The following is a 23,849-nucleotide window of genomic DNA, read 5'->3' as shown; positions in this document are numbered from 1 at the left end:
TTTTTTTTTTTTTAGCACAGAAATTCCAGCACTTACCAGCTGAATTTTCCACGTTGTCATTTTCCCCAGGTGAATCAGAATCAACCAAGGGAGAAGGCTAGAAAACTAGGGCAATTATAAGGTTTTCAGCCTCATCAGTGAAGTGACAGATCCTCAGTCATCCATTCTGGGCATCCAGCAGCTCCTCCCACAGACCATTTTGCCCCATTCCTTTACCATCTTCCAAGCCATAAAAGCTGGTCCACATGCATCCCATTTTTCTGTTTCTTTTGTCCCTGCACACACCATCCCACTATCATTAAGTGACAAAATGTCTCACTGCCTATGAAACTTGACCATCTCCAGACAGACCAGCTGGTGTGAATCTCTTCAGTCTGAGCACTCCTGTTGCATCTTCATTCTGATCACCCTCCTCACCATAAACCAGCAGTCAGCAGCTTCTCCCTGAGAAAGAGCGAACATCAGGAAAGTTAGCTTGGAGAAGAGAAGGCTCTGGGGAGACCTCATTGTGGCCTTCCAGTACTTGAAGGGACATACAAACAGGAGGGGAACGGCTGTTTTCATGGGTGGATAGTGATAGGACAAAGGGGAACGGTCTTAAACTGACACAGAGGAGGTCTAGGTTAGATATTAGAAAGTTTTTCACAGAGGGTGGTGACACACTGGAACAGGCTGCCCAAGGAGGCTGTGGATGCCCCATCCCTGGAGGCATTCAAGGCAGGGCTGGATGTGGCTCTGGGCAGCCTGATCAGCTGGTTGGTGACCCTGCACATAGCAGGGGGGTTGAAACTGGATGATCATTGTGGTCCTTTTCAACCCAGACCATTCTATGATTCTATGAAAGTGCTCTAGTCTAAGGGATGAGTAAGAAAGGAGGGCCAAATCTCCTCCTTGTGCACAGACACATAAATCCTTTTTTTTATATGACGGCACATCATCTTCCTATACTGAAACACAACACATTACCAAGCCTGTTAGATACATTCATCTTTTACTGTTCTGAATGCAAGGCCAAACACCCAGTCTGATGACATTTTCATTTTCCACTCATATTTACAATTTAGATCCACGCTGTTCTATCAATCTTGTTTATTAGCTTAAATAGCCACTTCTTAATCGTGCCCTCACTAATTCGTTACCAGCAGCTGAACCCCTCCTCTAGCCAGACAAGCATTCCAAGTGTATTCTTGTAGATAAGCTTTGCTCAGCTTCAGTAACCCTCCTGGGTGTATTTCTGTACAGGTTCATTTTCCTGGACAAGATTTGTCAGTCCAGAACACAGTAATGCCTCACTGGCAACTCAGAGGTTTGACCTCATGCCCATCAGTCACATCTGTGGGTGTTTTTTGCGACTGCAATTTAAATTCTTAGCTTCCTTTCACCACTGACTAATAAACCCGGGTATTTTCCCAGTCCTCTGCCAGAGAGCTCCTTGATTTATGGTGCAAATACCCATTACCCCATGCACGCAGTATCTTGCATTTTCTGCTACTGCATGTTCTTGTGTGGGCTCTTTTATTACCTAAAGTTCTCATGTCGCTAACAGAAATGAGATTATTCACTGAAAATATTATTAATTCCTGATCAGGTTCAGTGCCATTTCCAGATGGATCCTGAGAGCCCTGCAGGAATTCTTCGAACCTTTGCCATGGAACGTATTTACATCACACAGGTGCGTGTGGTGGTGCTTTTGCTTTGGCAGTTTAATACATGGGTTTGGTGGTTGGCGAACCTGCACACTGCAGAGGGTTTGAAACTAGGTGATCGTTGTGGTCCTTTTCAACCCAGGCCGTTCTATGACTCTATGGGCACTTCTCTCTTCTAGGCAGAATAAATCTGTGGGCATCCTACCGAGATAAGCTCGCTTTAAAGCTCTGCAGATCCAAAAGAAAAGCAGAGATGAAAAGACACAAAGGAGACAACGCAAAAGGAAGAAGAGCTCGATGAGAGGCACAGCCCCAGGAGTGCCCTTTTCCGACAGCGTTCAGAGCAGCAGACCGGCAGCTCTGGCTGAGCCACAAGCCCCTAATGGGCACAAAATCCCTCCTCTCCATATCCGATCACAACCAGCGATGGTTAAGAAAGCAAAAATAAAAGCTCCAAGAGCCTCACAATCCTGGACCCTCACAGTACAGACACCCGAACGCAACCACCCTGACCCCGGCGCCACGCGCCCCCAAACAGCACTTCCGGCCGCGGCCCCGCCCCGCTCGCCCCCATCCCTCGCTGCCATTGGCTCCCCTCTCCAGCCGCGTGACGGCGGCCCGGCCGCCCATTGGTCCCACGGGAAGCGCGTGTCGCGGAGCCGGCCCGCAGAGCGGCTCGGGGGCCGTGGGCGGGGCCGCTGTCTCCAAGGCGACAGCGCAGGGCGAGGGCCGGGAGGAAACCGTCGTCCGCCGAGTCGCCGCCGCTCCTCGGCGTCACGTGCCTCCGCCGCGCTGGCCCGTTGGCCGGCGCCGCCGGGCGGGGGAGGCGGCGGGGCGCGCCACGTGACGCCCTCCTCCCCGCTCTTTCTTCCAGCCCGCCCCGCCCTCCGCGCGCGGCGGCGCGCGCCGCCTGGTTGGCTGTTGCCGTGGCGACCGGGGAAGGAGGGGGCGGGGCCGGCGCCCCACCTCACCCGCGCCGCAGCCCGGGAGCGCGGCCCCGCGGCCGGCAGCACCCGGCGGGAGCGGCGCGGAACGGGCGGGGGCGGCCGTATGGCGGGGGGGTGAGGAGGGGCCGGCGGCAGGTGCGGGTCGGGCGGCGGCGGGCGGTCCGCGCCTCGCCGGGAGGATGCGCGAGTACAAGGTGGTTGTGCTGGGCTCGGGCGGGGTGGGGAAGTCGGCGCTCACGGTGCAGTTCGTGACCGGCACGTTCATCGAGAAGTACGATCCCACCATCGAGGACTTCTACCGCAAGGAGATCGAGGTGGACGCGTCGCCTTCCGTGCTGGAGATCCTGGACACGGCGGGCACCGAGCAGTTCGCCTCCATGCGGGACCTCTACATCAAGAACGGGCAGGGCTTCATCCTGGTCTACAGCCTGGTCAACCAGCAGAGCTTCCAGGACATCCGCCCCATGCGCGACCAGATCATCCGCGTCAAGAGGTGCCGTGTCCCCGCGGGGCCGGGCGGGGATCGGGAGCCGCCGTGCTCCCCGCGGCCGGGATTTGGGGGGGGGGAACTGCCCGCAGGCGGGGCCCGCGCTCTCCTCGCTTCCCCGCGGCCGCCGTGCCGGGTGTGGGCCCACGGCGGAGCAGCCGCCGCTGTCGGCGCCGCGTTGCCGGGCGGGCAGAGGAAGCGCTACGAGGGAATGCTGCCGGGCGCTCCGCCGCAGGCACGGCGCTGCCGCCGGCCGTGTGGAGGGAGCGGTGCGGGAGCCGGCTTCGTCTGGGGATGGGGCGCCGGCCTGGGTTTCTCGTTCCGGAACCCGTTTTGGACCGCAGCCGCCGGGCTCGCGTGGCCCGTGTAGGGCTGGCACCGTGCGTCCGTCTGTGCTGTGGTGAAACTGGGCAGGAAAGGGCAGGCAGGGCCCGGGCCTTCGGGAGGGGTTGCAACTTTCTGCTCACTTAATACGCGCCCTAACTTTTTCATAGGGGGTATCAAGACCGATGTAATGTATTTCTATATTGAGTTCAAAATCACTTTGTTTTCTTTACCTTTGCGGTCCTTGCCGTGCACGCACACGTTATAGAAGAAGAGGTTTTCCTGCAAGTAGCGAAGGTAGGCGTTATTCACTCGTTAGCCTTTGGTTTCCCCGTGCTTAGTCAGTGCTGCTTGCTCAGGCGGTGTCTGAGTGCTGTGCCTGGCAGCGGGGCGGCTGCGCTCAGACCCGAGCTGACATCTGTCGATGCTGAAGCAGAATAGAAAGTGACTGCTACTTCCATGCTTACATTGACTCAGCACCGCTCGGGTAGGTCTGAATGCCACTTTTGTTCTTCTTCTGTTGTGTCTTGTGCCGCAAGGCTTCAACTTCTGGCTGTCAGTGAGGCTCCTAGTGAAAGACATACCAGCAAGGCTTTAATTCTAGATTTCCTGTATGCAAAGTGACCTCAAAGCAGCTGAAATTCCTGGTTCTATCCCGTCCTTATGTCTGCAAGTGAGTTGCAGTTGAAAGGGAGATGCTGTTGACTTGCTGAAACCACATCTTCTAATTCACTTTTTAACATTGAAAGTGTACCAGCTGCTCCCTAACCAACTTAGCTTACGGTGTGTTTGTTGTTGTTTTGTTTCAGAGCTTGCTGGAGCTAGCAGGGAATGTTTAAGACGTGATATACTGTCATTTTAACCAGTAACAGGGTGCAAGGTGAACTGGAAGAATGCATATTCATGGATATGCATCTGTGCAAGTAGTTCTTATATATAACTTACAGCTGCACATAGGCATTGAATCCTTACTGAGAGACAGGTAAACAGTCTGACTTACCCAGGGACTCTGGAGGACACATACCTGGAAAAAACAAGGATTTGCTTATAATGGGTACAAAACCATCTCTGAATTATCCTTGTACCTGAAAACAAATCAGTGCGGTCTCAAAGATACCTGTGGGTATCTTTACATTTTATGTGTTGTCCTTGCTGTTATTTTTGGTGAAGGTATTCTTGTGTGCTTACATAAGTAGAAAGTTGCTTTTCACAAGAAGTAGAAAAGCCAGGTGAAATTTCCTCTTCAAGTGGAGATACAGGCTTCAATTTTCTGCTTCCCTGGTCTAACCACATACCAGACCAAACTAAGCGAAGGAAGGCCTTCATTCCACCTGACGAAGTTGATTTACTTTACAGGAATGAATGATGTATTTACAGGGCCAGCTGAGAGAGGAAAATGTAGACTTTCACTCAACTCTGAAGTGAATTGTAAGAAGCAGTCAAGCTAGCTGTTGCCAGTATAATTTTTACTAAATGGTAATTTATTATTAAAAAAATGCATAAAAAGGCTTAAACAGGACTGAAATCCAGGTCTCCCAGTTTCCAGAGAAGTTTCCTAATGGCAAAACTAAAAGTCTAGCTTTCTTTGGTACTGCTTAGTGTGGGAGCCTTGCGTCCCTTTCAGGTGTGGTGCACAGCTTCATCAAGAAGAGTGGATGATGTCTCCATAACCTTTGGAAGGTAATTCAAGTTTTTTCCTGGGAAATCTTGGTTTAAGTGTAAACTACCTTTTCCAAGTAAACATAACATTTTTGTCTAGATCTTTCTGGGTATTAGTCAAAGCATTATACCTTCAGTGCAGAAGTCCTATCAGTGCTGAGTGGATGGGTGCACTGCCAGCCCATTCTGGCTAGACCTAAGATGAGTAGAAGAGAAAGGTTTTTACAAGTGCTTCCTGTGCTGTGGGATGGAGTTTTCCATAGCTAAGCATGCCACCAGTGATGGATGGAAGATTGTGGTGGTACAGAATCACAGTTGGTAGTCTTCCTTCTCCAGGTGCTGCCTTTTATAGGAGTTCCTACCCAACAAGTGACTTGGCCATAGCTTGTGATGTATAGAGAAGTCACCTCTGCAGTGAGCTGTTCTTGCAATGCTGCCAGCCAGCCATGCTTATCTGGGGATATGCTTTAGCATGAGTATGTAGGGAGAAAGAAACTGTTGAAAGAGTAAGTGAAGCAGTGGCGTCCTTGTTTTGCAGGTTGAGGAATGTAATAAGAAGAGGAGGATGAAGGATGTGTGGTGGCTCAGTGTGAGGCATTGGGTTGTGCAAAGTGAGTCAGAGGTGTAGGGTTGCTGTCTGGATTTGGGAACTTGAGGGCACTTCTGTGCTTGTTTGAAGCAGTTATCGCTGGTGATGATAGATAAGCTTAGTTTGGGAACTCCTACTCGTAACAATTTGAAATGCATTGTTCAAACCCCACGTGTTGAGGCACCTAATACCAGCTTCTGGATCTCACTTGTGCCAAATCTGTCTCTTAAACCTTGGCTCTTCCAATTCTTACAGATAAGTACTTCCAAATGCTGAGAAGTGGTAGCATTGGGAAGATGGGATGTACCCCAGCATAATATTTTTCATGTACTATTTTGCTATGTCCATTTTTAGTGGAACTCCGTGAAATAGAGAAGTATTCTTATTTCTGTTCAAGTAGAAACTGAAGCACAGAAATAACAATCTTACCAATTTAGTTCGCTGTTCTTCTGTTGCTGTAGTTTCTTCAGACATCTGACCAGTGCTGTGAAGACAGAACTGTTGCGTTCAGGTCTTGAAGAATCTACCAGATAATACTTCTAGCAGCACTCTTGGAAAACGTGTTATTTCAAGTAGTGGGAAAACGAGTAAATATTAAATTTTAATTCATCTACTGCATTAGACTAGACTATGAAGACTAGAAAACGTTGATTTAGATTGACTGAAAATGGGCTAAACAGCATAGATATGTTAAGCTGAAATATCACAAGGACATTCCTAACCTGACTGTTCTTTGTGGCAGTGTTTATCATCAGGATGAAAATCTGCCTCCCGGTCTAGAGATTCAGTGTGGCAATTTAAAACATATGAGAGAAGTAATTATTGAAATTTATTAATTGTGAAATCAGCATCTTGAGTCAATGATAATTGATGTATTTAAGTGACTTACTGGTGATTAACTCTGGAAAACTATACTTGGAATTACAGATTGCTCAAATGTCTAGTTGAAAAACGTTGTTTTCCAAATGCTATAAAGATTAAATGCTTTCTACTCAAAGATCATTTAGCACATTGGGGACCATATCCTTGTTAAAACTAGATAATATGATGATAAAAAATGGCTGTCAATCAGTATGGAGTTTTGAAGAGATTAAATAGTTTACTTTGTTTTTTAGCTCTTCACTTCAATTGGTGCTTTTCAAACTAGGTTGAATTTACCAGTGTTTGCAGAATCCCAGAATGGTTAAGGCTGGAGAAGACCTCTGGAGATCTTCTGGTTCAACCTCAGGTTATGAAATAACCATCTGGTTCAACCCCAGATGTTCTGAAGTTCATTTCTTTTTGACTAAAGAAAGTATTTTTTTTCTGGTTTTGGGAACTATTTAGACCAGTATTCAAGAAGCAGTGCTATAACACATTTGACAGCAAACAGGCTCTGGCCTTCCAGGAAGAAATAGCTAAACACCCTATGGGAGTTAAACTTGGAAAATACTGCTCTTGTGAAGCACTCTTTGCAAAAGAACAAAGCAAGTGCGTAGAGATTTTCATAGATGCTATCCATGCAGAGATGGTAGAAATAAGAAAGACTGAAATCCTTAAGTCTTTCTTGCAAGAGGGCTTTCTTGTTTTCTTTCTGCTGTGCAGTGACCTAGGTGTAGTGAATTGATTTCTCATCTTTAAGTGGAAAAGGCAGAGCAGGTAATAAGCACGGCCCATGTCCTCCATAGCTTTCCAGGCCGAGCTGCTGCCCACTTATGTGCTCGTTGGGTAAAACTTACCACTTTATTGCAAGAACACGTTAATAGCTTTTTAATGAGTGCATCTATTTCTGAGAAAACATGGGAAACTGAGTGGAATTCTGACGTGATGTGAGCTTCAGACATTGCATTTGAAGAATTTAAGTATAACAGAAGTCTCATCATAGTCCTTTTTTCTTCTTTTTTTCTTTTTCTTTAAACGGAGGGACATCACAACTGTCTGCAGTGGGAGGAATACCCAATTACAGGATACAGGACATGACTCTAAAATTCATTTAGTCTTCAATTTTTAGTTTTTCTTTGTGCTTTTGTTAAATAACTGCCAGACTTTTTTCTTGCTCTGTGGAATTTAGATCTTTTTTTAAGTCAATCTGCCTTTGTTTTAAGTTGAAATTAATGAAATAATTCTGTCAGATAAAATTATAGGTTTCTTGATTCAAGTGGGGAATTCATACATAGATGGTCCTCTAAAAAAACATCTGACAGCTCACAATTTTAAGCTATAGAAGATTATTTTAAAGTTGTTCAACTTAGTCTGAAAGTCAGATGTTTGAAGTATTTATGCGTCTTTGAAACTTTAGTGCTTTCCTGCTAAAGCTTTTTAAGGGGATTTCATACTTCGTGTTCCCTTGGTTCATTTTCTTCCCCACTTGCTTTCATGATACTTTGAGCTACTATGTTGAAATGATGAAAAATGGAGTGCCTTTAACTAGAGTCTTCTTATTTTAATTTTTGGCTGCTTCCCCCTTCCCTGCTCATTGATGTCTTCTGAGAGTGATTTATTTTCCTTTGCAAGGTAAAATGACATGATAGTTTGCATATGTGGGCACTGAAAACAGATCTTATCCCTTCCTGCTCTTTGGGTGTTTCTTTGGACTTCCGTTGAGAATGCCAGGTAGGCAAACTCCTTTTCTATATGCGTTTAGATGGTGCTTGTTTAGATTACAACATATCAATATCTTTTTAAAAAAATCTCTTAATGATGCTTCTATCACTTAGCATCATTTTCTCTTTTCAGGTCTTAATTGCTGCTGTAGCTTATGGTGCTGTCGAGGTGTGTGAATACATATGGATAGCTAAAATGGTCAAGTAGTAGAGCAGTATGTGGCAAGATTTGTCTTCAGTCGTGTAGTGTTGCAGGTTGTGTCCATACTGTAAAAATGCTATGTAATGTGTTAAAGATCAAGTGCAACAGTGGCTTTAATGGCTTTTGTAGTTTAGTGCAATAATATGGCGTTAATGCTTGGGGCTGAATGTCTTCTGTCTTGCTCTTCATTAAGCTGTTTTGACAGATTTTGCAGTGAGCGCTTGGAAAATGCTATCAAAAAATCATTGCTTACCAGAGTTTCTGTTTTGCCTTTGATATGTACACAACAATAACTCTCTAAGTACTGTTTTTCATATAGCCAACACAGTTGGCAGTAACTTGCATCTTTTCTTTCAAAATAACCATGATTGTCTGCTCTTCTGTTGGCTAGTATGTGGAAGAAACAAATTTTGTTGTTTTGGTCATAAATAAAACATTCTGAGTACCAGCTCGTTCAGCTGAATTTCTTCTGTTAGCAGGCATTCTCTTCAGACTGAAACTTTAAAAATAGGTTTTCTGTGACAATTGAGAGTTTTTAGATGAATACAATTTGAAATGCCTGAGTAAGTTTGTCTGCCCCAGAATGGTTAAATCCATTCTTTTTCTTTTGTCCCCTGAATTCAGTGTAAGATATTTTTTCTGCAGCTAAGAGCACACCTGCAGTTGCTGGTTATTAAATTTCAGAAATATTGCAAGTGTTGTTCAAACTTTTTTTTTTTTTTTCACCCCCTTGTAATTTGTGTAGGTGGGATGTGATGATAACATTTTGAGAAGGAATAGGGAAGCAAATGGGACTGCGGTGCTAAATTATTTTGGCACGTAGTGACTTGTACAAAGATTTACATGATTAAGGCAGCAAGAACTGTAGCTATCTTCATGTTCTCTTAATCATTAGCTTCCTGCTTTCTTTTTTCCTCCTCAAAGTACAGGATTAGTCCTCAGTTTCTGCTACACTAAGGCAGACAGTACAGTCTAGGTACAGTTACAACAGTGGCTGTAACTCCAATGCTTTTCCTTGTCAATGACCTGTGTTTCAGCAGCCGTGTTGTCTTAAATCCTAGTCTAGATGAGAGAATTATTGGTTTGATAGGAATGTGTTATCATTTCCTAACGTTGATGTCAGGGAACTAGCTTGGTTATTGATACTGTGCTCTTTAAATGTGGTGCTGGTGTGATCCTTAATTGCTTTTGTTAGGCTACCCTAGATGAAATGTCAGGTGAAGGGCAAAGAAGTAGAAAGTACTGGCCTTCCAGTACTTGAAGGGAGCATAAAAACAGGAGGGAGAACGGCTGTTTTCATGGGTAGATAGTGATAGGACAAGGGGGAATGGTCTTAAACTGAGACAGAGGAGGTCTAGGTTAGATATTAGGAGGAAGTTCTTCACACAGATGGTGGTGACGCACTGGAACAGGTTGCCCAAGGAGGCTGTGGATGCCCCCATCCCTGGAGGCATTCAAGGCAGGGCTGGATGTGGCTCTGAGCAGCCTTGTATGGTGGTTGATGACCTTGTGCATAGCAGGGGGGTTGAAACTGGATGATCTTTGTGGTCCTTTTCAAGCCAGGCCATTCTGTGATTGCTCAAGTCATCTGGATAGACTTTCAACATCTAAGATATAGTTGCTACCATATGCAAAAAATCTGGATGATGAGGCAAACACTATCAAAGCATTTAAAAGTAGAGTAATCAATTAGTATAGTTGTCTGAGGTGAAATAGTTCTGTAAAGTAAGAGTTGTATTTCTTGAGTTCCCGTTGTGGCTCCGGTTAGCAGGGAGCCACTCTAACCGAAGATAAGTAGTGCTGGAGATTCCCATGTGAGTATCGACTCAGCTGCAATTTAATTTGAGCTGGAGATGAGTTGGATCCCACTGAATTGGATGGGGGCACTGAACTTGGAGTGCCCTGCATGCTGTGAAGAAAAAGTCAGTCCCAGTTTCCAGATGAGCTGCAAAAAAAGGTGCTTTCAAGAAATAGCTGCATAGATCACTTCTGGGCAGTGTGTGAGTTTGCTGCGGCAAGCTAGTTTGCATTTTGGTAGGAGGCTGTGGGTGCCATTTGCCCTCTTACTCCTAGTGTATTTCACAGGGTAGAGCAGAAGCCAAGAGTAATCAACCTACTTTCTTCTGATGAGATCTGCTTGCAGTTTCTCACATTGCTAAAACATCTTTTTAACTGCTTCACAAAGTCTTACTTGAAACATTTTATAAATATGCAAGAAAATCAGTAGGCATTTTTTTTTTCTTTCAAAAATCAGACATGAACTTGATAAGATCCCTTTAGAAATGCATGAACGGAGTCTGTTCTCAAGAACTGCTTTTCGTCTGAAATTTCCTTTCAATATTTTCAGTGTTAAATTTTAGAAGCTCACTGTTTTTGTCAAAATAAAACAATGAATCTGAAAGGTTTTGCTTTAATGCCATTGTCCTAAAAACTTACGCATGGGGGGGGGGGAGGCAGGGGGGCCAGAATCTTCTTCTTTTTTTCCATCCACCTACCTCTGTGTTTTATTGCATTTGGACATAGTACAGAATCCTGCAGGTGTGCCTTGTGAGCTACCAGAAGGCAATCCTTGTACACTAGGGGGTTTTCTTGGTGTGTTTTTTGAAGGTGTGTTTTCAGCCTGTGTATTATTCTGTTGCCAAAAAGACTTAATGTCAGCAAGAGCTTTCCTAATAGTCGTCTTCTATCTCCAGGTTCCAAATTTTGCTACTCTTTTGCAGCAAATTGGTCAAAAGTGGAGGATTGTTGTTTTTAGCTTTAGAATTTCAGACACTTTTTGAAAAGGATTTGGAGGGCTGAAGATGATCACCTTGAAATGTTTCTTCTGGAGCATTCTCTCAGATGCCTTTCATAGCCTCGGGAAAAAAAAAAAAAAAGAAATCCAACTAGTCCGAGTGCTCCTGAGCCTGATCAAATCCAGGCTCTGCATCTGGCTGCTTGAAGAAGGCATCTGCTCTGCTAGAAACAGTGAGATTCTTTGTAGCTGACATGCAGGTTACTCCCAACAGTGCCTGAAAGAGAGAAGTATGAGTCACCTTCTGCTGGGGTAATGCTGCGATCCACGACCGAAATCCAAGCAATGATTTGAAACGAATTCCATTGCTTTTGTTGGCATGTTGTTAAGTTTTGGGGAGAGAGGAAGATCAATGTGGTACCACTTAATCCTCTTCCATCTGCTTCTTTTAACAGATAACCTTCTCACTACACAGCAGGAGATTTGGGGGTAAGGGTGAGAGTGGTTTCATTATTGTGTTGGATGTGCAGGAGATTGTCCAAAGCAGAATGGATACAGTGATTCCTGATGTTGATTTTACTGAACGTGTTATGCACTGGAGATGGTGTTTTTATACCTTCTCCAGTTTCGGCCTTCTCTTTTCTGGCCCTTTCATTGGGAGACAGGGAGGAACTTGCATGAGAAATGGGTATTGCAAAAGAGCTTGGTATCTCTGTGTGCTGGTTCTTTAGGAACCTGCTGTACACAGAAGTGTGTGGTCTTATTGCAGCAAACACCCATCTCCTTACTCAGAATGCCACCTCCTCAGAGGGAGGCCCTTTCACCAGTTAAAACACAGAAGTTCTAACAGCATGGGAGGAAAACAGGAACCCATATACCGTCATGGAGCAACAGTTGACCTTTACTTGAAATGCTGTGATCCCCAGATGAGAGGAGTCCTTTGGTATCTGTTTGGTGTTCAGGGTATTGGTTTTGTGATTTTTGCAGTGACATTTTAATATAAAGCGAATAAACAGTACTGGGAAATCTCTGTTTCAGTCCCTGCTATTTTTCTTTAGATTACTGTTCGTACCGTACGCTTAATCTTTTTCTGTTGTTCCCTTGGAAATTGTGAATTTGCCTGCACATATTTGTATAACAGGAAGATCGGAGCGTTTTCTTAACCTTGCTTGTAGCTTTCTCTTGGAACAGGCAAGTGAGAAGCTCCTGAGACTTAAGAAGGTGCCCGTCCTTCATCAGTGCTGCAGCTGCTGCACTGCTGTGAGATGAGAGAAACTGCACTGCTGCGGCTTCCTGTTACTCCCGTGGTTTTGTGTGGAAGTGTTATCTGCTGTTGTTTTTACTAAGCACTTCCATGTTGTTGTATTACTAGATTCATGGAGGGGTGTTTAGTCAATTAGGCCTTCCAAGGGACTGAGCTGCTTGCTAGCCTGGTCTGTGAATCTCAGGAGCTCAGGTAAGTGGCCGTGTTGTGCTTCCAGTATGTGGCTCATGGGGCTTGCCAGCTGTAAGCCTTCAAACAGCTCGGTCACTTGGACAGAATCTTAGATATAGGCTTGCAGGAATCCTGTGGAGCAGTCTCTCAGGTGCACCTACTTAAATTCTTCAGGGCACTCACCTACCTCAAATGCTCAGGCCTTGGAATATTTGCTATCAGGATGCTTTTCTCTGCTCATTATAGAATTGTTTGAATTGGAAGGAACCTTTGAAGACAACCTAGTCCAACTTCCTGCAATGAACTGCAATACCTAACAGCCCAATCAGGTTTCTCAGAGCCTCATCCAGCCTGACTTTGAATGTCTTCAGGGATGGGGCATCTGCAACCTCTCTGGGTAACCTGTTCCAGTGCCTCACTACCTTTACTGCTTAAAAAAAACCAAAAAACAAACAAAAAAAACCGCTCTTTTTCCTTATATCCAGTCTAACTCTCCCCTCCTTTACTTTGGAACTATTTCACCTTGTGCTATCATAATAAACCTTGCTAAAGAGTCTGTCCCCTTCTTTCTTATACCCCCTCTTCAGATACCAAAAGGCCACTGTCAGGTCTCCTCAGAGACTTTTCTTCTCAGGTTGAACCTCCTGCTTTGCCTCATGATTTTTCAGGTCAGTTTCATTCATTCTGTGCTGAGCAAGATAATTCCTAAACACTCTTTGCTTGAGTTTTATCAGTGCAGAATAGTGAGTAGAACAGAGACTTGATTATAAAGTCCACACTGTTCTCTCTGTCCTTTGGAAACTGTTTCTTCTGAGATTTGTTGTCAGTCCCACAGATACACTGAAGCCTCACATCCTCCACAAGACTATATTTACCAGTCTTCAGATGTCTTCCTTCCCTAAAATCAAGTTCTATGCATGGGTTGCACTGCTGATTATAAAATTATATTTGGAGTAGAAGCTACTTGTGTGGCTGTCCTTGTACAAATACTGTCTGAGGAATGATAGACTCTTGTAGGAAGAAACTGGGTAGCAGGTCATACTGAGGAATCCTTTGAGAGGCCACGGCTTTTAATGTCAAGTATCAAGCTTGAGGAAACTTGTTAGGTTAGTCTTCACGTCCTTCTCTGCTGGATTTCCCCAGCCTGGTTATCTGCAGCCTTACTTAACATTAAAGCTGTGGACTCTTAGCAGACTATCTCAGTATCATCTGCTTCTACAGTAGTTGTTAAAGGTTGGCTGTGGGATATAGCTGGTAGCCTGCTGGTCTTTGATCCTTGACCATGTTGTAGAAAATGTAGACGTGTCTGCCTGTTCTGGAATTTGACTGGATCCAGATATTCCCAAATTCTGTTCAGGTTTTGGAGAACCTAGTCTGCTGCTTCTTGATAGGGTGAACATCTAGTTCAATCGTGATGGGATTAGTTGCAAAGAACTCTGTGCCTTTTCAAGTAACATCATGGATCAGATCAGCATTGTTCCTGTACTGTTTGGATACCTAATGGTCTTTAATCTGGCATGTTAAAATCTTTCCCATCAGCATCTGTATACCCTCTGTTACTTACTGAAGTATTGAGTATTGCGGTTTTTTTATTTTTTGTTTTTAATGTAGCTGCTGCAAACCTCCGAAGAATCTGTTTACCATTGAGCAGTTTTCAGTCAAACCTCTTCTAACACTTCTAGTGTTCTCTGTAACCAGATTTCATAGCAACCACATTCAGATGCTAAATCTGCTCATCAGATGAGTCTGTCAGCAGCTGTTGGTGAGAAGTGCTGTTCCTATTCACTCCAAATACCGGTTTTTATTTAAAGGTCTGCAGCTATTGTGGAAATCGCCCTGCTGCCTCCAGGCCTTATGCTTTGCTCTGCATTGACCTCTGATTCAGCAAACGGAGGAATTGCTGGACTTGCTCTGCACCTGTGCAGTAGGGTGGTTTTCAAGAACCGCAGTGAGTAAATGCAGTCCTCAGACAATCTTCCAATGAACTGGGGCTGCTCTTTCCATCTTCTTGGTTTGCATTGTTGTGCTTGTAGTTCCCTTGTGTTCCCCTACAGGTCAGTGATAATGCTTTATAGATGGGACACATAATGTGAATATATAACTAACCGTAGGACCCTTTTTAAAGGGAAGATGAAGTCTGACGTTGAAAGACAATGTGAACCCACAAGCATTCTCCTGAAGTGCATGTTCAAAATGCCTTTATCTGCTGAAGAATTCTATCACAAGAAACTCACAATTAGCGTTGTGGTGTCTGATCTGAGGATGGAAAAGTTGCTCCTCCTGGCTGCTGCCTCTTGCCACTTCTGTAACTCTTTGATCAAACAGTTCCACATTATTTAGTTTTCCTTCCAAGTGTACAAAAGTGACTGTGTTCTGAAAAGACAAATGAGTTGTATGGAAATCTGAGGTCAGGATACTCAATCTTGTAGATCACAGTTGCTCTGGAACATAATGAGGAAGAGAGAAGGAGGGTGGCATGTGTAGGGTGTAGCACTATGGTGGGCCCATTAAGTGAAAAGCTGTGGTTACGAAGTTTTCATCTCTGAAAAGGAGTGCTACCTTGTGGACTCGCCGTATGAGAGAAAATAGGATATACCTGCTTCCAATCAGTTACCCAGTACTCTGTATTGCTTGTTCATCTAATGATTTGTTGTTTATTGCAGGACGTTCTGGTTTTTTTTGTTGTTGTTGTTGTTTTTTTAATCCCATTCCAACCCTAGCAACTATATCTAGATAATGTATACAAAAAAAAGAGCATTTTTTTATTTTTAATTTGAGCTATGCATATTCAAGAATAAAACATACTGCCCAGAGGTGGTAAATCACTGATCTTGGTGTATGTTGAACTCCTGCAGATAGTTTTTATTCAGAAATGGTGACTTCAATCCTGGTAGCTCAGCGTTCCAGAGAGGAACAATGGGAAGCTCTGTCTTGGATGAAAACTGAAAAGGTACACCTTGGAAGTCACTTATTACACTAAAATTAAACACTTGTGTTGCCTTCCTCGCTGGGATAATTGGGCCTGTAATTGAAGTCTACATTCTTCTTTCCAAGATGATCAAAACACCTTCCTTTGAAAGACTGTCAGCAATAAACGCGGTTAGATTAAAAGGACTGGGAAAAGTCTGGGCTTCAAACCCCACACACCTTTGTGTTAATTGAAGTGGCCTTTCTGCATAGGACGACTTAATGTGGAGAAAAATAATTAGTGGACTGTTTTCCAGAAATTCTGGTTACCGGTTAGTGAGTGATTCAGCAAGGAAGGTGTTATGGACACTGGGTGTGTGGTTCTTTAAATGCAGGCTTTCTCAAAAGGAATCCAGCCTTTTCTCAAGTAGTTTCTTACCATTATGACCACTCTTAAGGGTTAGGTCTACAAATTACCATCCTTTCTGGATGAGAATTTCATCACTAATTAACTTTCTGAATGAGTTTAGTAAAGCCACGTTGTTTGATCATACTTCAGATAACCTAACAGTTTCCTTACTAATTCAAGCAGTTCTTACTTGGTGTCTGTGTGGGAATTTACAGCATCTTAAAGAAATGACTTTGGCTGCCGTTTCTTATTTTTTTACCCCCTGGCTGCAGGGTGACCTCATGGTAGCCTTTCAGTACCTGAAGGGAGCTTACAAACAGGAGGGGATTCAACAGGGTAGATAACAGCAGGACAAGGGGAAATGGTTTTAAGTTGAGGGAGGGAAGATTTAGGTTGGATGTCGGGGAAATTCTTTACAGACAGAGCAGTGAGGTGCTGGAACAGGCTGCCCAGAGAGGTTGTAGATGCTGGGTTGGATGGGGCCTTGGACAGCCAGGTCCAATATTTAATGTGGAGGTTGGTGGCCCTGCATGTGGCATGGAGGTTGGAGATTCATGATCCTTGAGATCCCTTCCAACCTAGGCCATTCTGTGATTTCTTTTTCACTCTCAGAAGAGAAGTTGTCACTGAAAGATGTAGCCTTTTGTTGTGAAAGTTTTCTTCTTTTCCCTTCTTTTGCACATGTTCTCACTGTAATGTAGCAAAGCCCGTCCTTCCTGCCAGCTGAGCCTCCACCTGTTTGCCTGATAGAAGCCTTGGCAGTGCTTGTGGTTGTGACACCAGCCTGAGCAGCCAATGCAGATAGAGCTCTGGTGATGTGGCCTCATGGGCAGCTGAGGGATGATGGAGTCCTGGCCAGTCTTCTTGCTGAGACATGGCCCAGTAGGATGAAACGTGCAGAATAAAGCCACCTTCAAGGTGGTTTAGGTACCACAGAGTGTCTTGGTAGCAAATAAAATGGCTGTCAGTCATGTTAGTGAAACTCATCTGGGAAAAACTTTATTTTTCTTTAATCTAGACGAAACACAAAGAAATTAACATTTGTGCATGAATTAAAATATAAATAGCTCAACATCTGGGATGATGAGCATACCCAAGTTCCTCATTCTAGCTGACTTCATTTAATAGTTGCACAAATATGAGATTTGAAATGCACATAAGGAAGAAATTTTTTTTGCTGCGTTATGTACTTGATATCCTACGACTGACATAATTTTATAGACATTAATTTCTTACAAGGTTCTGAATGCTAGAATAGTCCAGTATTTTCAGGGTGTTGATTTAGAAGGAAATAGTTTGTGAGATTTTTTTTTTCTGTAATTGAAACTTGTCTTATTGCAGAAAGAACAAAATAATTTCCTAAGAAAATTGTGTCAGAAGTTTATGGTCGACATAGAGATTATGAGTAAATCGTACTTCGTATTCTCAGCATAGAAGTAGTATGTAGAAGGAAGCTACTCAATACTTGAAGATGAACCAAAGCCTAAAAAAATAAACTCAGGATTTTAAAAGTTTTTAATTTGTATATTGATGTTTAGATAAGGAAACAACTTCAGGTAATGGACTGATCAATTTTCTCTGGATCAAATATTGAGTTGTTAAAGATAAGAGGTCGCTTCCAAAAACTGTGGATAAGAAACATTCTTGCTGCTCAGTTTGTCCTAAGCAGTCCTTCAGAACATTCAGAGTATCTAAACCAGGCTTATAGTACTGAAAAAATTATTATTTAAGGTAAGTTGCACCAACTTTTGAGGTCATGACCAGATGTTGGTGGGTTTTTTCTTCGTTAGAAAGTAAATGGTAGAAACTCAATAGGAGTAAAGAGGCTTCTAGGATATCTGTTAATGAAATAACTGAGTCTGTAACCCATAAGTTTATGGTGTACTTTCCTTGGTGACAAACTTCATACCTTTCTTTAAAAGAAAGTTTGATTATAATAAAAAAGGTATGAAAGCACAGTGCTGCTTCCAAAGTGAAAGACAAATTGGTGAAAGTTATATTATCTCCTAAATTGGTTCTCTATTCTTGTGTTGCTACTCGCTTGGAGTCTCCTTAAAATTGTCTATCTTACAAATAATACCCAGAGTTATAACATAATTGTATTGTTGTGAGGAAAATGTGTCTCAACAGAGCATTTTTTTTCGCAAAGTTTCCTGATAAGCATTGTAGGATGTTTTCATTAGCTTGAAGGACATTAAACTGTATTATTCTGTGGTTACTAGGGTAACTAGGGTAACTCTGCTTCGTTCTAGACACTCCAGTTCTCTTCAGGCTCTGTCAGATCACGTATGCTGTAATATTCATCTGCCTGAGGACGAACGTGAGGATTGATGAGAGAGCAGAAGTTCATCAGGTTTTTTGCCTCTTCATCCCATTATTTATTTATCTTTTCCTTAAGTTTTAAGTAACTTGGAGCTAGGTGACTGCAATAGGTCAAATTCTTCAAAAAGCAAAAGGCACTATGGAAATGCAGTTCATATCCATTTAGATATGGACTATATAACTATATAAGATATTTAAGGTCAGTCTTGATCTTCTGAGACCCTTTCCAACATGGGCTGTTCTCCAGTCTGTGAGTTCTGTGATCCAGGCTTGTAGCTGTTTCCAGAGGTATGTACCCAGGCAGTGGTAAAAATCAGCAGCTCTGACTTAGTGAAGTAACAAAGCTGTTGCCTTGATACTGAGAAGCTGTGTGGTTTAGTTGGATGGAATGGCATGATGTTCCTAAATTCTTATCCTTTGGGAGCAGGTGATGCTATTAAGAAGGTTAAGAATTAATTGTTAGGCCTATTCTCAAAGACTGTAAAAGTGTAATTCTAATGAGCTAGAAAAAATCCTATTAGAATAGTTTTAAATAAGTTTTGCAGCGGGAATTTTATCAGTGATTATAAATTGTTTAAAGTAATCTAAGTGTATTTACTTTGAAGAGTGAAATAATGCTTTATGGGATTGTGATCATCCGGCCCTTTGGAAGGGCTTATGCATTTGATCATTTATGCTAGCCAAAATTTTCACTTTATCTGTTTGCTAATAACCTCTACAGATGTAATAAGGAAAAGATACTGAAGTTGCTGCTAACTTATGCACAGGGCTGCAGTCAATTTTTGTAAAATCTAATCCAATTTGCTTTCATCATGATGGGATATATACCTACCTTGAGTTCTATAGGTACAGTTCTCAACTCAAACTAATAGCTGTAAGTAGCTCTATGGCTTTGGCGTTTGTTTCTCAACTCTTTGTCTCTGGAAACCAGCATTATACAACTCACTTGTCTGCTTGTCTCATCTTCCTCCCTTACCAGCCAATAAGTTTTAAATTCTGTGGTGAAGTTGAACTGAATTAAGTGCTGAGACAAGTTCCAAAAGAGGTTGTGGAAGGTCCCTTGCTAGAGGCTGTCAGCACCCAACTGTATATGTGGCTCCACGTGGGCTGGTTGAAGGTCTCCTAGCAGACCTTCTGCTGAGCAAGCAGTTGGACTGGAGACTGCCTGAGGTCCCTTTCATCCCAGTGATGCTATAGTTCTAAGTCTGGGAAGAATTAGGGATCTAAATACTGATTTAAGTTCTTGCTGAGCTATAGGTGGAAAAGAGATCCTGTTAGTGCTCAGCCCGTGGGGAAAAGCTGTGGCATGTGCTGAACTCTAGTTGGAGACTGGAGAGGAAAATAGCTGAGAAAGTACTGAGCAAAAGGAAAAACTGTAGCTTTACATATCAGTATTGACCAAATCTATAGGAAAGTTAAGACCTACTTTTGTTACCATAAATTTCTTGCTGGTTTATACACTTCACATAAGGGCAAGATTCTGCTTCAGCTCTCCCAGTTCAAATACTGCCAATATTTTTTGTCTCAAAGCTTTTTCTCTAACCCATCTACAGGCATACACTTTGTATCTGGATTGGTACAGATCTATTTGGTGACTTTCTGTCCCCCTCTTTGTCAGTGCTACCTTATGCAGTAAGTTTATAGTACATTTTAAATCCTACCATAATTCATATGAACATTTACATTTCAAGGAATACAGTTCCGAGAGACTTGTAACAAACTGTGGATTGCTAGATAAATGGTAATGCATGCTAGGGTCACTTAGGTTTTATGAACACAGTGATTTAATAAACTAAAAGTATGAAACAGTTGGACTCAATAGATTTGCTTTATGGTGTAAAAGAGGCTTGTATTGCTTTTAATAGGTATCTGCATTTTTTTTCCTTGCCTTTGCAAAGAGTTGTATGCAATCCCATACCCTCAGAGCAAGCTGATTTCATAGAATCATAGAATGGTCTGGGTTGAAATAGACCACAATTATCATCCAGTTTCAACCCCCCTGCTGTGTGCAGGGTCACAACCAGCAGACCAGGCTGCCCAGAGCCACATCCAGCCTGGCCTTGAATGCCTGCAGGGATGGGGATCCACAGCCTCCTTGGGCAACCTGTTCCAGTGTGTCACCACCCTCTGTGTGAAGAACTTCCTCCTAATATCTAACCTAAACCTCCCCTGACTCAGTTTAAAACCATTCCCCTTTGTCCTGTCACTATCCACCCATGAAAGCAGCCGTTCTCCCTCCTGTTTTTATGCTTCCTTCATGTACTGGGAGGCCTCAGTGAGGTCTCCCTAGAGCCTTCTCTCCAAGCTAAACAATCCCAGTTCCCTCAACCTTTCCTCATAGGAGAGGTGCTCCAGCCCTCTGATAATCAAAAATTTATTACAAAACTTCCACGAGTTTGCTGTATGGGAACCCACAGAAGAGGAGAAATCTCTGTGTCTGTATATGTTTATAGATACCATGAGCTCTGTTGCTTCTGCTCCAGCCTGTGTAGTTGAAGTGAGACAACATCCCTGGGTTCTTCCCCAAAGAATCATCACTAAGATCATCGTGTCTACCCGTCAACCCATCACCTACATGTCCACTAACCATGTCCCTCAGTGTCATGTCTTCCAGCTTCTTGGAGTCACTGTTCCTGGAGGTGTTTGCTACTTTCCAGATCAGCCTGTTCCAATGAATTACCAAACTTTATGCTGAAGTTCTTTGTTCTTGCCCTGATGCTTGCGTAATCTAGTGGTTTTTCTGTTTCTGCTGGCAAGCTGGATGTGCAGAATTTGCTCTCGTGTATCTGTTCTCAGTACTTGTAAAGAACCCAAAGATTTGTGCTGTTATATAGTGAGTTGCTGAGAATAGCTAATATGCAGGATGTTCCTCTCTTGGAGAGAACAAACTTGCCAGCATGCTCATCGGGATGCTTGGATGACCTCTGTCACCAAGGATGGAAGGCTTCAGCAATAGTTATGTGCTATAGGCATTTGGAGGCTAAGACTGGTTTTCCACGTGGAGGTCAGAGGTGCAGAGTTCAAGGGACTTGGTAGAAGTTGGGTGGGAAAGCCTGTCGCAGGGTATGGCACTGAGCCCACATCTCCTGCATCACCTCAGCACTCCTCTCACTTGATACTAATGTGTTTTCTGTTAAGAGTCAGAGAGTAAAATGTTACTCTAAGTGGTTACGTCTGGAAAGTGAAGAAATGGTTATCTTGAAGAACTGCCTTTCTTGAGGGTTTAAAGTACAAATCAAAGATAGGCGCTAGTCTCTGTAATTGTAGGATTTTCTGTTTAATTGTAGTATCTTCATGTTGTTTATTTGATAGCTACCAAAACCCTTGATGTATCCAGTCATGCTCATTGCAATAAACATTATTACAGAACCATTGTATATGGCTTGAAGACATTTAAGATCAGAACACTAATACAGTCATGAAGAATAATTTTCAGTTATGGATTCAAAGTTCAGAATACTTACATATGCAGCCTAATTTTCGAGGTGTTGGGCCATTGCTACAGGTAGTTGTGGTATTTTTTGAAAAATTAGATGCTCAGAATTAATATATCTGGAAATTTTAAGCAAGAGCCTTGTATTTAAGCAGCTATACTGTGCCTTATATGCTCATAGTTTTTGAGGTAAATAGACTTCTTTCCACATAAACCTGTCTCTTAAAGTATGAGACAGTAATTAAATGGAACGGATGTAGCTGTGAGAATCTCCAATTTGTAGGGTATTCTGATTTTAATTTTTTTCCTTGCTGCATTGGAAGTATGTCAGAAACAAGAGAACTATTCATTATGGAAAAAAAAAGTCAGGTAAAAATACTTGCATTATCTTTTGTACTTGTGGCTATTGCTGCTTAAGTTCTACCAAGAAATAGAAAATTCTTACTCCAGTGTTTGAGTTGTTAAATATGACTACACTTCAGGATTTCAGTAAGACAGTATTGGTATTCTATTGTATAAGACAAGAACTTTGGCCTAAAGAAGGAACACAAGGATTAAAATACTGTATGCACATGCTCAGAGCAAACCTTCTGCTAAGCACGTAGGTGTTGTATGTCTCTTAGAGTCTTTTCAGTGCTGATAGTTGACTGCAGCATTAGATGTGAATTGCAGTGATAGACACTAAGAAATGCTACATCCTTTTAAGGTGAAAGCTAACCTCTTGCTTGCTAAGGTTGTCAGACATCTGAACTGCCAGTGGATGAGAATTAGTGTTACCTGTGGCATGGAGTCATTGTTGCCAAGCTCCAGTACTAAAAGGGCTGCTGGCCTGCCCCTTCCTATGCTGAATCCTTACCTGGAGGGAACTGGATGTCATTGGATGCAATTACAAACATGTGGGCATCTGTGAACTTGTTGAGGTGGAAGTCTTCCAAAGATCTTGCTGATTTTTCTTTAGAACTGGTTCAATACTTTAGGTGAATGAATATTGAATTCTTCTCCAGTTGGGGTGTGTAGGTAGGCCATTGAATTTCCAGGCTATCTTGTTGTGGGAACTCTTGCACTCTTGCTTAAACTCTAAACTCTACAGTTTAAGCAAGTGAACAAGCTACAGACAGAGATGTTATCTGTGGTCACCTGTGGGAGCAAGCCGAATGTCTGGAAGAGAGTTGTTACTGCGCTGTTCACATGTGACATCTTAGATGTATCAAACTTCTAATGAGAATTTCTCTCCAAAGTGATTGGAAATGGCTTGGAAAATTTGTTAGTTCCAAGCATACATATGTAGATGACATGCATCATCCCGTTGCTTCTGTTGCAGAAAAAGAATGTTGGTTTGTTAGGTGCAGTTTGAGTACACAGCAGAGGGATTACCCTTTGTAGATACCATCTACTGTTCATGTCCCTTGCAAGTTGTCAGCCGAGAGCTGCCAAGAAATAGTGAACTTTGGTTCAAATGCACTTGGAACAATTGGGAAGCAAATAGAGTGCTTCATTACTTTGGCTTTTGTTTCTTTGGCTGTTGGTTGGAAGACAACTGTTTCCTCTAATACTAACTAGACTATAGCAGTTGTGAGCCTGTCAGTTTCAGCAAAACTAGAGTTGGCTGAACTCTTTCGTTAGACTTTGAAACCACACTGGGAAATGTAAGCAAACTATAACAACCAGTGAACTGAATTGGCTTTTTAAAGTATTTAATTGAAGTTGAGGTGGTTTATTTCCAGAAAGTTTCATGTCCAAGAACAGTTTCAGAAGTCTTCTCAAAAGCACTGTGGTGTGGTGGTTATTTATTTTGCTAATATCACTCCTCAAGTCATTTTACAATTATTAATTTGATGTCCAGTGAGTAAGTACAATTATCCTGACTGTATGCAGTTATTCTCAGTCTACCCATCTGCAGAGTTTGTTTCCCGAAGGCTATGCATAGAGTTCATGTCAAAGCCTAGAATGAAATGTTAGATCCCCGTTACTGCAATTAGGCCATGCACTGTTCTGTATAGCAAAATAATTCATGACTCAGCCACCTAATTGCAGTGGGGTTCCAATAAGCTCTTTAACATCTCCTCATTTATAGAAATGATTTTAAGACTGTTTTTTTTTTTAGGTGCAAGTTGTTGCTTAAGTAATTAAATCCTTACACAATATAGCTTATGAAACTGAATATTAAATGCAA

The 23,849-nt window shown here is 42.8% G+C and overlaps 1 protein-coding gene and 1 long non-coding RNA gene across 2 annotated transcripts in view; one reads left to right on the top strand and one right to left on the bottom strand.

Moving 5' to 3' along the window:
- Positions 1–23,849, bottom strand: part of LOC128071612 (uncharacterized) — a 679,004-nt gene that overhangs the window by 84,119 nt on the left and 571,036 nt on the right. The window lies entirely within an intron of this gene.
- The window catches only part of RAP2A (RAP2A, member of RAS oncogene family), a 33,312-nt gene continuing 12,175 nt past the window's right edge, over positions 2,713–23,849 (top strand). The window contains exon 1 of the mRNA XM_052664494.1: positions 2,713–3,086. Coding sequence (XP_052520454.1) covers positions 2,773–3,086 — 314 coding nt within the window. The 5' untranslated portion in view covers positions 2,713–2,772. The remainder of the gene's footprint in view (positions 3,087–23,849) is intronic.

The sequence above is a fragment of the Tympanuchus pallidicinctus genome, unplaced genomic scaffold (genome assembly GCF_026119805.1).
Source record: "Tympanuchus pallidicinctus isolate F22 unplaced genomic scaffold, pur_lepc_1.0 scaffold6, whole genome shotgun sequence".
Taxonomy (NCBI): domain Eukaryota; kingdom Metazoa; phylum Chordata; class Aves; order Galliformes; family Phasianidae; genus Tympanuchus; species Tympanuchus pallidicinctus.
Note: the sequence above shows the minus strand (reverse complement) of the source record. Positions and strands in the feature narration are given on the sequence as shown.